At 39.9% G+C, this 17,462-nt stretch overlaps 3 protein-coding genes, 1 non-coding gene and 1 pseudogene across 4 annotated transcripts; 3 read left to right on the top strand and 2 right to left on the bottom strand.

The window, feature by feature from the left end:
- Nucleotides 1-7,179: 7,179 nt before the first annotated feature.
- LOC143176038 (U2 spliceosomal RNA) lies at nucleotides 7,180-7,359 on the bottom strand (annotated as a pseudogene).
- Nucleotides 7,360-9,106: 1,747 nt separating this feature from the next.
- On the top strand, nucleotides 9,107-12,434 carry LOC143175189 (putative ABC transporter ATP-binding protein MT1014). The gene is made up of 3 exons (XM_076373019.1): nucleotides 9,107-9,486; nucleotides 9,749-12,314; nucleotides 12,421-12,434. Exons 2-3 carry the CDS (start codon nucleotides 11,333-11,335, stop codon nucleotides 12,432-12,434), a joined length of 996 nt encoding a protein of 331 aa, XP_076229134.1. The 5' UTR covers nucleotides 9,107-9,486; nucleotides 9,749-11,332.
- On the bottom strand, nucleotides 9,144-9,335 carry LOC143176009 (U2 spliceosomal RNA). The gene has a single exon (XR_013000629.1). It is a non-coding gene; the product is annotated as a U2 spliceosomal RNA (small nuclear RNA).
- LOC143174757 (lysine--tRNA ligase-like) lies at nucleotides 12,394-13,766 on the top strand. Its single transcript, XM_076369622.1, has one exon. The coding sequence runs from the start codon at nucleotides 12,995-12,997 to the stop codon at nucleotides 13,760-13,762; it is 768 nt and encodes a 255-aa protein (XP_076225737.1). The 5' UTR covers nucleotides 12,394-12,994; the 3' UTR covers nucleotides 13,763-13,766.
- Nucleotides 13,766-14,404, top strand: LOC143174759 (lysine--tRNA ligase-like). Its single transcript, XM_076369627.1, has one exon. It carries the CDS (start codon nucleotides 13,775-13,777, stop codon nucleotides 14,402-14,404), a length of 630 nt encoding a protein of 209 aa, XP_076225742.1. The 5' UTR covers nucleotides 13,766-13,774.
- The last annotated feature ends 3,058 nt before the right edge of the window (nucleotides 14,405-17,462 follow it).

The raw sequence follows: 17,462 nt of genomic DNA, 5'->3' as shown, positions 1-17,462 counted from the left end.
TAAATAAATAAATAAATAAATAGATAAATAGATAGTTAAATAAATAGACAAATGAATACATAAATAAAGAAATATATAAATAGTTAAAACAATGGACAAATAGGTGGATAAATAAATATGTACGTAGTTAAAACAATAAATAGATAAATAATAATAAATGGATAAATAAATTGGCAAACACCTGGCTGCTACGGCTGTGAAAAGATAACTGTGCCATAGTATGAAATGAATGGAAAGAGTACGAAAGTTGATAGATTAAAAAGAACCAGTGTCCCATCACTATTAAAATAAGAAAACTAAAGATTGATAAAAAGCGATTAAGTAACGTCAGAAGTCCATAAATAAAACAAAAGAAAAGTGGTAATTTAATTAAAACAAATAATAATAGATAGCATAAAAAAAAAAAAAAAAAAAAAAAAAAAAAAAAAAAAAAAAAAAAAAAAAAAAAAAAGAGCGAGGCAAGAATTAAAATAGATAGTTAAAAGATTAAGAGGGATAGTTGAAGACATTAAAAAGTGCATAAGCAAAGGTTGTTAGTTAAAATTCCATAGTTGTTAAAATAATAGAATATAGCGCACAGGCACTTGGTTAATGGCTAGGTATCAACTTTTGTACTTACCCTGTCGCTGCCTCCGTCTGCTGCTTCTCTACCTATGTCGGGGGAGTTGACCCCCGCAGTTTCTAGATGGGTCGGCCTGAATCAGGGGCCGGGACATCCTCGGCGAGTGCCTCGCGATACTGGCGAACTCCCGATACGTGCTCCACGTAGATATCCCGGCTCCACCGGACAGTCTCCGACACAATGAGCCGGCGCATCAGAGAAGCGTATCGATTACCAATACGCAGAATCTTCAGCACCGACTCATTGGCCGGATCCCACGAGCCGAGGGCACCGACGACGATCGCGGAGACCGCCACCCGATATCCGCGCCCTCCAAGAACGTCGGCCAGGGGCTTATACTTATATATCTTTCGCGCCCTGGCCTCCTCGAACGAAATATATTCGTTCTCGAAGGGCACGGTAACATCGACGATGACGATACTCCTTGAGGGCTCGTGCCTAACAACAATGTCAGGCCTAAGAGCCCCCAGATCCCCGTCGATGCCCTCGACCGTCCGGTTAACCCTTAACTCCCCTGGGAGTCGGCAGGCCTTAGCGATGCGGGAAACCACCGCATCGTGGCGAAGTTGCCAGGCCGCCGAGTGCGGACGGCAGTGGCAAAGGACGTGGGGAAGGGATTCGAGCTCCGCCCCGCATCGCCGGCAACGCTTATCACCCTCACCCCAGCGTCTTGCCCCATTAAGAGGCAAGACGTCGAGGCGAGCTCGGTGTATGAAGCGCCAATCGGCGAAGCGGGTGAAGTTGCCGCCGCGGAGGAAGTGGTTTGAAGCACCACTCCGCGACGACACCCCGAATACCTTCCCCTGGTCCTTCTTACGCTGAAGGCGTTGATGGTAGTATTCTACCACCGCCATCCGCAATCGGCGGATAATCTGGCCCCTCGCCACGGGCGGAACTATGGTCTCCCGATCGCGAGAACCCCTGAGCGTAACCGAGAGCTCAGATCTCGCCTCGCTCCACTGCCAACGCAATCCGAGCAGGTCCCGACTCCTGCGTGCCGCGTTCCGTGCCCTCGACCACAGTGAGGAAACGTCCCCCCCGTCCCTGGCGAAGTACCCCTCCAGCGAACCAGAGAGGTACTCGGCCAGGTCATTGTTCGACGGGTTGGTATGGCCGATTTTCCTGGCTACAGCCTCGCGCAGCGAGTTCCAGGCCAACTCCCTGACCACCGCATCATCCGTCGTCAAAAGACGGAACGCATGAGCGATGGTCAGGACGTCGGCCATGTCAGCAAGCGGAAGCAGTCCACATCCCCCCCTACTGGGTGGGAGGTAGACTACCTCCGCGCTGGCCCGCTGCGGGAGGTTGAGCCAGGATTTGGCCATACGTCGCACTCGCTTGTCGACTTCGACTAAGGGACGTTTCTCCACGTGGGCTCCCCGCAGGTAGAAGTCGAGGCGTGGCAGTATAAAAGCTGCCACGGTCTCGGCCTTCTGCCACGGGGCCAAGAGGGAACGGTCGACGGCCTGCAGGTCCTGAACCAGCTCGTCGATCGTCAGCAGTGGGGTTTGACGGACCTGAAACCCGGTGGGAACGCCCAGGTGTTCATAGGGCTCACCGGCTATCAGGGCGCGCATTTGCTGACCCTGGATGGTGAAGCGAGTGGCACGGATCCCGCGCGGCCCCCTGCCACGATGGTGGAGGGTCGCGCATTTTGCGGGATTAAACCGCAATCCGATGCCACTCGCCGCAGCATCCACTGCCTTTAGCAGCGTTTCCATGCCCTCCGGGGTGTCGGCGATCAACGCGAGATCGTCCGCGTACGCCAGGACACTGTGCCGATGGCCGTGCAGCGTGTAACCCGCCGAGGTTCCGGTAGCTGCGCGCAGCACCGGTTCCAGGGCGAGGTTAAACGCCACAGGGCTCATCGGACAGCCCTGGCGCACCCCGGAGAGGATGGGAACGGGGTCGGTAAACCCGTCGGCGGTCCGCACCCGCGTGGTGCAACCGTGGTACATACTCTTCAGAATATTCTGAAGAGTAGAGGGAACCCCGGCCTCCACGAAGGATTGGTAGATGGAAGTGTGGGGGACCGAGCCGAACGCGTTCGACAGGTCCAGCCACGCCACCACCACCTGACGCCCCCACCTGCGAGCGTCTGTAAGGGCTCCCTGCAGCACGAAGTTATGTTCGTAACACCCCTCGTACGGCAGGAAGCCCTTTTGCGCGGGACTTAGGCGCTTATTTTTGACCGACCACGCGACGAGACGGTCAGCCAGAACAGCGGCGAAGAGCTTCGGGGTCGTATCGGACATGGCCAGCGGTCGCCAGTTCGACAGGTCATCCCGATCGCCCTTTTTGTGCACGAGCACAGTGTTGGAAGTTTTCCAACACGAGGGGACCGACTCCAGACGAAGACATAGATTAAACAAAGAGGTCAGCAGATGTGACCCCGGATCTGCCCTTTTCAGATCATTGTAAGTTAGACCGTCGGGACCGGGCGCAGAGTTTGTCATACGCCTGATCCGACGATCTACCTCACTCACTTCGAAGAGCTTCACCAAGGCCACATTGCTGGCCTCGTCTGGAGCCTCGATGGAAGGCGGGGGAGGCCTAGCTCCCAGGTTCCCCGCCGGTGAGTACATGTTGAGGAAGTACTCGTGTACCCTGTCCTTTGGCACTTTGCAGTGCAAGGACGGGCCCATGAGCACCTCCTGAACAGCACGCCGACGGTTCTGCCTGAAGAGCCGTTGTATACGCGTAGCCTCCCTCACCTGGTCCCCCCGCGTTGGTCCACCTGCCAACACAGGACGATCGCGGTGACCGTTCGAACCGCGAGCCGCTTGGCCGCCCGACACTTCCCTAGCTCTCGCACGCTGTTGGGGCCTATCCGTCCCGCCCCCTCTCGTGGTCGGTCCCTCGACTCTGAAGCCCTGAAGGTATGCTGCGATTTCCCTCGCAACATCCTCCAGCTGCTCCAGGGAGCCAGCGTTCTGCGCCATTCCGATCAACAACTCTCTCTCCGAAGGAAACGCTTCCCCGACCAAAGGCCGGATGGCGTCCCTTCTTCGAGAGGGCTGCCCGGATGCCGCAGGACGCCTGGGCTCACGAGGTACCGAGGCACGCGAGGGTGCGGTCGGTCTGCGACTTCTCGCAGGTGCGGTCGCCTCCGTCGCGGAGGCAGGAGCACCCCTCACGGTTGCATCCACGGGGACGGGCCTCCGATTATCCCTCCCCGCGCGATTCAAAACTACCCCTTCCCGCAAGGTAGAAATGGAGCCGGGGGCACTACGGGGGACGCTCGGGAGTCGCGTGGGGCTAGCAGGTGTTACGCTACTCACCGAGGCTTCCCCGGAGCACCCTGCTCCAGGCCGATGCGCACTGTTGTGCGCAACGCTGTTGTTATTGTTGCTGCTGCTGCTGCTGCCCGGTGGCGGCCGGGCGGGGGACTTTTCCCGCGGTGGTTGGGCGGGCGGAGGCGTCGTCCTCTTCGCTGGCGGCAGCGGCTGCGCCTCCTCGTCGGACGACGAGCTGGACGACGGGATCCCGCGGTGGTGGCGTCGGCGGGATCCAGCGGCGATTCGCCACGGCTCCGGTGAAGAATCGGGGCTAACGGCTGCCCCGGCCGGCTGCGGCACCTCCACCTCTTCGATGGGTGGGAGGAGCGGGGCCGCTGGAGGTGGTGGTAGCGGCCTGGCCACCATCGCTCCTCCCACAATAGGCAGGGGGGTCATTATCGGCCCCCCGCTGCAGGTGGTGGTAACGGTGGAAGTGCATAACGTCACCATGCTCGCCGATGTTACCGGAGACGGAGCCCCCTGCTCGCCGCGGATGGTCGGCGGCGTCCTGGGGCTCCGGTGCTTCCTCGGTGGGGGGCTGCGTCTTGGTGGTGTAGGCCCGGGTGGTGAAGTGGTGGCCCGGGATGCTGGACGCAGCCCCCTTTCCGGTACGACGTCAATCGGCGAGGGAGGTGACGTAAATGACGGGGCGCCTGCTGTGACGGCGGCGTAGGATGGTGAGGCCGCCGTCCTTACCCCCGAGGGTTTCCGTTGGGCGGCCCGAGGTGGTGTGGGGCCGCTGGAGGGACTCTTTCCCTGTACCACCGCCCTTGGTGATGGTGTGTGGGCGGTGGGAGTCCCTCCTACTCTCGGGGGCGTTCTTCTGGCTCCGGTCGGAGCCGCTACCGTCCTCCGGGTGGTGGTGGTGGCAGTTCTTCTGCCCACCTCCACCGGGACTTTGGCACCCCTCATGCCCCGTGTCACCCGCCTTTGGGTGGTGGTGGGCGGGGTCCTAACGGGCGGGGTTCTTGCGGGAGGGGTGCCAGTCGACCCCCTGGTAGCGGGGGCCGCTCTTCTGCCCGGTGGGGTGGGCCTCGTTGCGGTAGCGGCTAAGGGACCGGAGCCTCTTCTCGTAGCAGGCGCCCTTGCAGCCGGCGGCGATGTCCTTGGGGCAGCCGACCCCGATCGCCGCGGCGGGCTGCCGCTCTTCTGGACCGGTGGCGTCCCCTTAGGTCTGGGGTAGGTTGGTTGGTGGGGGGGCGGGGGCGCGGGCCGGGCGCTGGTGGTGGGCCCAATCGTTATTGTTAACGTGGGAGTGCCGGACGGCGGCGTGCGATACGACGTCGTCATAGCCGTCGCCGCCGCCGTTACCAGCACCCCACGCAACGTAGTTTGTTTAGGGGCCCGCGCCTTGCCCCCCGGCGCCACCGGTCTCGTGGTCGTCGTCTTCGTCGTCGTCCTCGTTGTTGTCCCCGTTGTTGTTGCTGCTGTTATTGCCGCTGCCGCCCTTGTGCGCCGCATCGCGCAGGTGGTGATGGCCGTCCCCGTAGAATCCCTCGCCGATGAAGGGGTGTGGGTGGGCGGGGGCGGGGGCGGCGACGTCGCGGCGCACGTCGTTTGCGGGGGCGGGGACTGGGCCGCCAAATTGGCAGCAGCTAACGCAGCAGCGCGCGGTTCTGCGGGGGCGGATGTCGCGGAACTCCCCCGACGCGAGGTGTTGCTTGGACCGGTCGCACCTGTCACGGGAGGTGCACAAGTCCCACTCGGACTGTTCTGGTGGGCGGAACTATGTATATGGCCGTGGTGCAGCTTCACCACCTTGAGAGGGTACTTCCCGTCACCGGTGAAGCTGCACTCACGGCACTTGTATGTCACTACAACGCCCGGATGATACTTCCGGGCGTGCTTCGTCAAGTCCGAGTGGGACCTGTACACGCCACTGATCCTGATCCCGGGGACACCGAAGCAGGCAGGGCATCGGAACTCCGCCGGGAAGGGAAACTCTATCACCAGGGCAAGATTGTTACTCCCCTCGGTAGTGCAGGAGGTGATCGTCGCACTATCACCGCGGTCCTGCATCGCTCTTAAGACTAAGTCCTACGCTACGAGTGAGTCGAAAGAAGAAAGAGACAGAGTGGCTGTGGCAAGTATTTCTAAGTGCCACAGCGAGGCGAAACGGGGAAGATAGACTAAGTGGGAATGACAGAGGATGAGAAGAGAAAACTAAGTTAAAAGCGACAGAAGGAATACCGCCACGCGCTAACACCCTACTGACTCCGCCGGCGCTAAGTCCGGTGTCGAAGACTGCCTGGAAAAATGACAGCCTCCGACGTGGCAGTCGGTAGGGAGACTAACGGATGACGGTTGCGGAGGAGTGCAGCGATCTCGATGGAGGAAGAGCGACGGAATCGCCCACTCCACCGAGGACTGCACGGGGGTTGCACCGCAGGCGGGCCGACCTGACGTCCACTCACTAACGGGTGAGTGGAGTCAGCCTCCACGCGGGCGGTGACTGAAGGGAGAAGAAGGAGTTGGAGGCGCCACTCGACTCGGACCTCACGCGTCCCTGTCCGTTGACACACCTCAACGGATGGGAGCGATCGGAGGAGCGGGTGGACGCGTAGGGGTAAGGTAGAGGACTACCGACGATGATTCGAGCACCGCAGACGGCTGGAGACCGGCTGCGTTACCCTCCTCACTGCCGGGGGGATAGAAAGAAAAGAGAGACTCACTCGGCGCAGGAGTCCAGCGATGCAGGAGCGCTCTCCGAGGGGAATAACACCTCGCTCCTGATTCCTGATCCAGCGGTGGTAGAGGTGGATCAGGCGAGCCGTCCTTCCCGTCGGGGTTGCCGATGGCCAAGTCCTGGTGGGTCGTTGCGGTGTTGGGTGACCCACGTAGAGGAAGACCAGGGTGTCCAGGCAGGCCAGGGATGGTGGTTGGTCCTGGGTGAAGTCCTGGACCCTCGGTAGACCCTGGTCGTCCTCTCCCTCGGCTGTCCTCGGAAGCAGGATGCGTGGATGGCGCAGGTGGAGGTGCGCCGGTGGTCCTCCCGCGCAGGTGGGCGGCGCAGGTGTACTCCCGCGCAGGCTCGATCCGGTCCCGCGGCGAAGGCACTTTTACACACTTCACCGCACAACACCTCGAGCACTGATCGTGTACAGACCTTGCCGCGCACACGCCCGATCGCAACTCGGCCCGCACTGTTGCGCAGTACCGCGGCGGGTGATTTTACCGCGATTTCGGGTACTTCGCGGAGTCAGAATAGTAACAGGGACTATTTTTGGAGTCCAGCGAGCCGATCCGGCTATTAGAAAAGGTAGGGAGCTCAATTGCAGCGCAAATTGAGCCGTTTCCGGCGGCACTGCAGTGCCGGACCGACTCGCGGCGGAAGTGGAGCGAGCCCCAGCGATCCGCCTGACTCCAAAAATCAGGTTAATATTCTGACTCCGCGATGCGGAGTGTATCAGATATTAAGCTGATAAGAACAGATAAAGGCGTTTATTTTTCAATAAATGTTCCCCCGGCCTTACAATGTTTGGTCGGGGGTAGATACAGCAACATTACGCCTATTGGCGAAGGTAGACATCCAAATAAGTTATCTTACTATGTAGGTTAATTCTACGATTACTAGTTATACAAGCATGGCTATTTAAATACATAGATGTGTTAAAGATTAAAATAAATAGACTAAATACATAAATAAATAAATAAAGAAAGAAAGAAGTTAATAAATAATATATAAATAAATAAATAAACAAATAAATGAATGATTAAATAAATTAACGAGCAAAAAGATTAACACACAAATAGATAGATAATAAATAACCAGACGGAAATAAAATCGATAAATAAATAAATAAATAGATCAACAGATAGTTGTGGACAGTTGTATGTTATAGTTGTAATAGTTAATACCGGGACATTTAGTACCCAGACCTTCGCCATGTAAATTAATAAGACAAAAGAAAATAAATACTAAATAAATACAAAATAATAATACATGATAAAATAAATACTTAATTAAATAAATAAATAGACATATAAATATTAAGTATAGTAGCTAGGTTAGAGGCAAGAGAATGTTACAAGGGCGTTTGCGTGCGCGGGTGCTTAAAGCGGCAGGCGTAGGACTAGAGCAGGCATGATGTCATGAGCTTAGCGTTAGCATGTAAGTACATAGTGGTTAAAAAAAAAGAAAAAGAAGAAATAAAATGTAAAAACAAGGAAATGGAATGTAAATAAAAATGTAAATAAAAATGTAAATAAAAATGTAAATAAAAATGTAAATAAAAATGTAAATAGAATAGTAATAGATATGTTAATGAATTAAAACCAGTGTCCCGTTAAGATAGATAATAGTTGAAGTTCTAGTCAATAATAAAACATAGTTAATATATAGATTAAAGAGCGAGTAAAATAGAATAAAATAAAATAAGATAAAATAGAAAAAAGAAGTACAGAAAGTCAAGATAGCTAAAATAAATAAATAAATAAATAAATAAATAGATAAATAAATAAATAAATAAATAAATAAATAAATAAATAAATAAACAAATAAATAAATAAAAATAAAAAAATTTAGAAAAATTGAATAAGTTAATTAAATAAAAGGCATGCAACTACATAAGAAATAAAATAAAATCACAGGCAGTTATTAAAGCTATGTCGTATTTGGCTGTCTTATATTAGTTACATGACTAGAATAAAGCAGGGTTGGGTCACTTGGTTAAAATTGATTGTACTTACTTTGCTGCATCGCCTACCTGTACGTACTGCCGCTTATGTCGGGGGAGTTGACCCCCGCAGGTTATCGATAGGTCGGCCTGGATCAGGGGCCGGTACATCCTCGGCGAGTGCCTCGCGATACTGGCGAACTCCCGATACGTGCTCCACGTAGATATCCCGGCTCCACCGGACCGTCTCCGACACAATGAGCCGGCGCATCAGTGATGCGTATCGATTACCGATACGCAAAATCTTCAGCACCGACTCATTGGCCGGATCCCACGAGCCGAGAGCACCGACGACGATCGCGGAGACCGCCACCCGATAACCGCGCCCTCCGAGAACGTCGGCCAGGGGCTTATACTTATGTATCTTTCGCACCCTGGCCTCCTCGAACGAAATATATTCGTTCTCGAAGGGCACGGTAACATCGACGATGACGATACTCCTTGAGGGCTCGTGCCTAACAACAATGTCAGGCCTAAGAGCCCCCAGATCCCCGTCGATGCCCTCGACCGTCCGGTTAACAGCGAGCCGATCCGGCTATTAGAAAAGGTAGGGAGCTCAATTGCAGCGCAAATTGAGCCGTTTCCGGCGGCACTGCAGTGCCGGACCGACTCGCGGCGGAAGTGGAGCGAGCCCCAGCGATCCGCCTGACTCCAAAAATCAGGTTAATATTCTGACTCCGCGATGCGGAGTGTATCAGATATTAAGCTGATAAGAACAGATACTACACTTTGATCTTAGCCATAAGGCCGAGAAGCGATGGTGTTGTTAAAATCTAAACGCTTTATAACGATTCAGTGTATAAAATTGACTAGCGAGAAAACCGCTTTCGATTTGGACATCTGGCGGTCACAGTATGGCAGCAATGTGGTCGGTAGCCTTGACGAATGGCGGCCGTACACTAACCGTATTGTACGAGACATTCATCGTGTGTTTAATAATTTCATTTTTAACCAAATAAAAAGTGCACCTTCTGTAAATGATTGATGTAACAGTAAACAAAACGTGTGTTATACGGTTTACTTCTTTCAATTTTTGACCTAACCTTACGACAATGATTTTATGTCTTATTATTTACTTAATAATTCTTTATTTTATTTGACCGTCGTTCCTACATTAGTAAACAGTGTATTGTTTCTGCAAATATTGATTTTTCTGTATTTATTTATTTTAGAAGCTGGTGTTGTGAAATATAAAATATCAATACATTGACTGGTTGTCAAAAAAAAGACAATGTTCACTACATCTTTAAGATAGGTAAGAATTAAAAAGAATTGGATGTAGACAATATTTATTATATCATAAGTAATACGGTTCAAAAGATTTATATGTATCACTCGTTAGCTGTATTCAGTTTCTACTCGATACAAAAAGTAAGGTAAAATAATGCAATAGTCTACATTGATTTTTCAAATTTCCCTGTAAATACATATTCAAATAAATATTATAAAATGTATTTTGCTTTACTATTATGACTGTAACTTTATCTATCAAGTATGTTATATGTATAAAACAATATATCTACAGTATAACCCTTATTCTGTTCCAAGACGTTTAATGTCAGTTACATAAACAAACGCTGCAAAATATTGAAATAATACTTTTTTTTATACATTAACTAATTTAAGAAGGATGTGTTATATATTTTTCGCTGAGTATTCATGTGTAAAATTATGGTATAATTATTTATTTAAGTGGCAGTTCCATTTAATTGGATAATCATGTCAGAATAGTTATTGTAGTTGTATATGTGTAATATTTCAGACAGTAAAGGATATTATAATACATGTACCTATCTATATATAAAACGAAACTGTCCAGTTTAAATGTTACTTATACTGATAATCAAGGTCAAAGTGTAACAACTACAGCTTATATTTTACCAGCAGTTATTTCAAAAACATTATCAATTTTAAATGATTATAAAATTAATGATCACTTTTTAATGTTAGCAAGTTGATATAATTATACAATTCCAGTAATTTATCAAGTTAAAGGAATAATTGAAAATAATTTGGATAATTCGAATGTTTATACTAATCTTGATGATTTACGAACATCTATTGGATTAGTTGATACAACTAGACATTGACCAATATCAGATTCTTTTAATCATTGATTATCTAAGGAAAGCAATATTTTTCCATTAAACTATATAAATATTTTACAACGATCTGCAGAATATAGCAAAGAACAAATATCAGCAAAAAATTTAGAACTTATTAATAAAATACCTTTTATTAATGATTTAGTTAAAAGATTATTAATTGAAATATTTGATGGAATTAGAACAATTATAAATATTACAAAAGTTTTAATATTATTTGCTGTAGCTTTTGTATTAGTAATTATTGTTAATATGATTTTAGATAATAATTTATTAATTATTGCAATGATGAAATCTTTGGGTTATCGTGTAAATGAAATTAACAGACTGATTATTGGCTCCTATATTGTTGCTTTATTACTTGCTTTTATTTTAGGAACTATTATTTCTTATGTTGTGTGAAATATTATTACTTTAATTATTGCAACTAAAGCGGGTGTTGTTTTTAATGTGGCTGCTAATCTAGTTACAATTTTGTCTTGCTTTGGAATGGTATTTTTAATAATGGTTATTGGTTATGGTGTTGGTTTATATTTAATTAAATATAAACCAGTAATGGCTTTATTACAAGGAAGTTAAAATATTTTTTTAAGCATTTATGTATAAATAAGGTGAAGTAATTGATAAAATGAATGTGTTATTTATAAAAGTATGGAATTAAAAGGAGAAATGATTATGAAAAAAGATAATAATGAAATTAAAAAAGATGATAAAGATATTGGAAGTGAACAAGTAACCAAAAATAAATTAAAATCTAGTTTTTCAAAGAAATCAGTATCTAAAAGTGAAAATACAAAAACACCACCAGTAATTCATAAATCTCATGATAAACCAGAATCAAAGGAAGAAATAGAAGCTAATAAGGCGAAACTACAAGCTTTTAAAGAAAATCAAAAAGCAATTAAAAAATTAACAAAAACTCATTCAAAAGAAATTTTAGCAGGTAAAATTATATCAATGACTAATAATACACCTGATACTAAAAGTAATGTTATTGAATTATTTGATGTTAAAAAATCTTATTTAACTGGAGATTTAGAATATGAAGTATTAAAAGGAGTTAATTTAAAAATTAAATTAGGTGATTTTGTTGTTATATTAGGACCATCGGGAAGTGGTAAGACAACATTATTAAATATTATTTCAGGATTAGGTAAACCTAATACTGGTGATGTTTTTGTGGCAGGATATAATTTATCTTTATTAAAGGATAGTCATTTAACTAAATTTAGACAAGATAATGTTGGTTTTATTTTTCAACAATACAATTTATTAACTAATTTAACTGCTCGTGAAAATGCTGAAGTTGGTGAAAATCTTGCTAAAAATAAAAATAAAAATATGAGTATTGATGATATTTTTCAAGTTATTAAAATGGATGAAGATATGAATAAGTTTCCAAGTCAATTATCTGGTGGTCAACAACAAAGAGTTTCAATTGGTAGAGCACTAGCAAAAAATCCTACAATTTTATTTTGTGATGAACCAACAGGAGCACTTGATGAAGAAATGGGACGTAAGGTATTAGAAATTTTGTTAGATGTTAATCGTGAATATAAAACATCAATTATTATGGTTACTCATAATCCCTACTTCCAATATGTTGCAAATACTGTTATTAATGTTAAAAATGGTAAAATTATTAGTATAAAGAATAATGAAAAACCAATGAAACCAAATGAAATAAATTGAAGTTAATATCATTAATTTAGTTACTAAATTAACAAACTTGTTAATAGCAAAAATAACTTAAATAACAATGGATTTGACTTTTATCAAATACTAAGTCAGAAAATGTAATGAAATGAATAGGTATGAAAAAAATTTTATCATCTAAAGATAAGTAAAAGTAATATTTAGAAAGAAAAATATTTAATAAATTAATTATTATTTTGTTAAATGTGTATTAGTATAAATATTTAAATTAATTTTTAACCCTTATAAATATAAGGGTTTTATTATAAAATTCAAAATTAATTGTTCACAGTAGAATTTGGTATTGAAAATTGATATCATTATGTATAAACCTAAACAATTTTATTTAATTTAATTTTTTATTTTAAATACTTATTTTAAATACAAAGGATGAAAACAATGAAAGAAACTAAACTTGAAATTAATGGGCGTATTTTAACAGAACAAGAAGCATTAAGATATCAGAAAATACAAGATTTACATAAACAAAATTATGATATTTATGGGCGTAATTGAGATAGAAATTATAATTGTGAAACTTTAAATAGCGATTTTAAAAATAAAAATAAAGAAGAGTTAGCAAAATTTGTTGTTAGTTTATCTAATGAACAAATTAAAATGGCGGGCAGATTAATGACAAAGAGAGAAATGGGAAAGGGATCAATCTTTGCTCATTTACAAGATCAGACAGGTAAATTTCAAATTTACTTAAAGCCAGAATATGTTAGTCAAAAAAAATTTGAATTATTTGTAGAATATGCAGATTTAGGAGATTTTTTTAGTATTAAAGGTAAAGTTATGAGAACCAATAAAGGAGAATTAACAGTTCAAGTTTATGATATTGTAATGTTATCGAAAGCACTTAGACCTCTACCAGATAAATTTCATGGTTTAACAGACATTGAAGAACGTTATCGACAAAGATATGTAGATTTAATTATGAATCAAGAAACTAAAAAAACTTTTTTACAGCATACACAAATTATTAATGAATTAAGAAATTTTTTAAATAATAAAGGTTATTTAGTGGTTGAAACACCTATTTTACAAGAAGTCTATGGTGCTGCTGCTGCTAAACCTTTTATTACTCATCATAATACATTAAAAACTGATTTATATTTACGAATTGCTACTGAATTACATTTAAAAAGATTAATAGTTGGTGGCTTTGAAAAAGTTTATGAAATTGGTAGATTATTTTGTAATGAAGGTATGAGTAAAAAGCATAATCCTGAATTTACAACTATTGAAATTTATGTTGCCTATCAAGATATGAAATATATGATGGAGTTAACAGAATCTTGTATAAAACATTTAATTACTACAGTGCATAATAAATTAACATTAGAATATGAAGAAAATATATTAAATTTTGAAAAATCATGAACAAAAATTAGTATGATTGATTCAATCAAAAAAGCTATGATGAAAGATAAAGAATTTACTAAAGTTTTCCAAGAAATTAGTGATATGATTTTAAAATATCATAATATTGAAGATGATAATATTAGAAATATTGAGAAAAATAAAGTATTTAAACTTATATTAAAACTTGCAAAAAGTTATAAACTTCATATTCCAGATCATTATAATAGTACTGGTCATATTATTAATTTATTTTTTGAATCTTTTGTTGAAGAAACTTTAATTCGACCTACTTTTATTTTGGATTATCCAATTGAAATTTCACCACTTGCCAAATTAAATAAAAATAGTAAAGAATTTACTGATCGTTTTGAATTATTTATTGCTGGTAGAGAATATGCAAATGCATATTCAGAGTTAAATGATTCTTTACAACAATATAACCGTTTTGAAGAACAAGTAAAAGAAAAAAATGAAGGTAATGATGAAGCTGCAATTATGGATTTAGACTTTGTTGAAGCGTTGGAATATGGTATGCCACCAACAGGTGGATTAGGAATTGGTATTGATCGTCTAGTTATGTTAATAACTGGTCAAAATAGTATTAAAGATGTATTATTATTTCCGCATATGAAACCTAGAACTGAAAAATATTTTTTTTGATAAATTACTATTATGTAAACATATAATAGTAATTTATCTTTTTTAAATACTATATTAATTAATTAGTTATAATAAAAATATTCCTTTAGAATAAGGATTGTTTTAGTGTTATAAACATAAAAGAGTAAAAATATAAGTTTTTAAACCCATTGTTTTTTTTTAAATTTAGGAGAATAAGATTTATGCCTTGATTTAATGAATTAATAAAAAAATTTAGAGATTACCCTCTTAATGATGAGAATTTAGATGAAGTTGTTGCAACTTTTGAGAAATTTTTTAAAGATTACAAACAACATGATGAAAAAGATAATTTTTTTTCTAATTCAGAAGATATTGATTTTGAAAGTCCAACCACATCAGCAGAACTAATTCAATTAAAACAAAATAAAAAAAACGATTTAGATAAATTAATTGATGATCTAGTAAATGATTTAAAATATAATTTTTTTTCTGATTTTTGAGAAAAAAACGACAATTTAAAATTAATTAAAGAATTAAATTTCTTCTTAATAGAAATGGATAATAAAATTAGAGAACAAAATGAAAAATTATTATCTTTGGAAAAAAATAAATCATTAATTGAACAAAATAAAATTAAGGAAATTAATCAAAATAGTAGTGTAGTTACTGATATCAAAGATTATTCTATTTTTTTTTATTTTTTAAGTGAAACGGTAAGTAACGATATTATTTTTTTAAAAAAATAAATTTAAATATTTTTGAAAATAAAAAAAACTTTTTAAGAGAAACACGAGAATTAAAAATAAAAATTGATAAAGAAATTCGCAGACTATATCAAAAAAATGAAGAATTAGAAAATAAAAATGAGAAAATTTTTGAAAAACTTTTTAAAGAAGACATTATGACTAAATTAATTTTAGCTTTTTGAGCATACAGAATGAAAAATAATGAAAATAGATATAATATGAATAATTTAGAGGATAAAATTGCAGAAAATAAATTTGATAAAGCTTTTTCATTAATAGGTGACATATATATAAGATATATTAATAAAATTATTAAAAACGAAGAAAAAATATACAATGATATATTTCAAAAATATAATGATGGAGAAAAAGAGTTGATACATGAACAAGAAAAAATCATTAAAACTAAAGATGAAGTGAAAGAAAGTATAAAATTAGTTAAAAATAAATTAGAAGAACAAAAGAAAGAAATTATAAGATGTCAAAAAGAAATAGAGGAAAAAAGAAAGCAAGTTGCAAATTTAGAAAAACGAAAGAAAAGTATAAAAAGTAAAAAAATTACCTATTTGCAGGATTTAGAAGAAAATAAAAATAATCTTGAAAATCAAATATTTTTTAATAAAAATACTTTAGATGATAAAGGAATAAAAAAACAATACTTAAATGAAATGGACGCAATGATTAAAAAAAATAATAGTGAAATTAATAAAAAGAGTAATGATATTTCAGAGTTAGAAGATAATATTGCAAGAGATGATACTGAGTTAAAAATTAATAATAAAAAATTTTAAAAAATAGAAGAAAAAATTAATAAACTTAAAATATCTTTTGAACAAAATAAATATATAATGATGTCTAAACTTAAAAAAATAAGAAAAAAAATGAATTGATAATATTAGTAAAGATCAAAAAAATTTTATTAATTTTTTAAAAGAAATTAACAAATTAGAAAATATAGAATTTATTAAAAATATTGAAAATATTTGAAAAAAAGAAAAAGATAGTATTAAGAAACTTAATAAAGATTTTAATGTTGAAAATAATTTACAAAGTATAAAAGAAGGAAATAAAGAAATAGAAGATAAATTTAAAGATGATTTCAAAATTTTAGAAAATGATTTTAAATTAAAAGAGGAAGAAATAATAAAAAACGCAATTGAAGCAAAGAAAGAAAAATTTCAAGAATCTTTAAGACTAATTAACCAATCAAAATTGGTAAATAGAGAAACACAAACAGAAATGAATCAAGAAAATGAGAAGCCTAGTTGACAAGAACAAAAAATTGAAGAACAAAAGAAAACTATTGAAAAATTAGAATTTCAAATGAATGATTTAGAAAAAAAATGAATTTCAATAAAAGAAATACATGAAGATGAAGTAAAAGATTTATCTACAGTATTAGAAAATGTTAAAATTTTTTTTACAGTGGAAAATAAAAAAAGTATTGAAAACTGTGATAAGTTAAAAGATGATTTAAATAAAAAAAACTCAAAAAAAGAAGAACAAAAAATTCAAAATAAATTAAATGAAGAAGAAATAAAATTAACAGTTTTAAATGAAATATGGAAATTAATAAGTACTGAAATTCCAGAGTTACAACAGCCCTCATCAGAAGAGTCAAAAGATGTAAGTAAACAAAAATGAAGTAATATGAATGTAATAGAATCTCAATTATCTTCAGAAGCAAAAACAGAAGTAGCAAATACAATTTAAAACAAACTAATTTAAAGAAGTAGATTTGCAAAACGATAATCAGTGGTAAAAATATATCATTTTTAATTACTCTTTTGAAAAGAATAATTTTTATTAAAATATTAAAATATTAAAGTAGACATTAATATATTAATTTCAAAAAGTGTAATTCTACTTATATAAATTTCCTTTTGCTTTTTATAAAAAAATAAGTTACAATCTTTAGTGAATATTTAATTATTATTTAGTTTAAGGAGAATTACAATCAAATGCGTAAATTGATAACTTTATTTTCAAGTACTATTGTGGCTTGTGGTACTGGAGATGGTGCAAAAATTCAAATTAACTTTGGAAACAAACCATCAGAAAAAGATGGTGATCCTTTAGTTGATTATGTTTCTAATAAATACTATCAATATGACACTAAACTTTTATACCAACCACTTACTGCATTTATGCAATTAGCGTCAGATAAAATTAGAATTGATCGTAATGAATTAGAAAATACAGATGCTGCTAAGGATTTTTATAATAGTGATGCATATAAATCAGGTAATTATGAGAGTATTAATTATAATATTAATGATAACACAGGCAAGGTAATTAATGAACCATTTAGTTTTGAAGATGCAGGGGGAAGTCTTTTAGTTTTTGGTTTA

The sequence above is a fragment of the Nomia melanderi genome, chromosome 1 (assembly GCF_051020985.1).
Source record: "Nomia melanderi isolate GNS246 chromosome 1, iyNomMela1, whole genome shotgun sequence".
Classification (NCBI taxonomy): domain Eukaryota; kingdom Metazoa; phylum Arthropoda; class Insecta; order Hymenoptera; family Halictidae; genus Nomia; species Nomia melanderi.
Note: the sequence above shows the minus strand (reverse complement) of the source record. Positions and strands in the feature narration are given on the sequence as shown.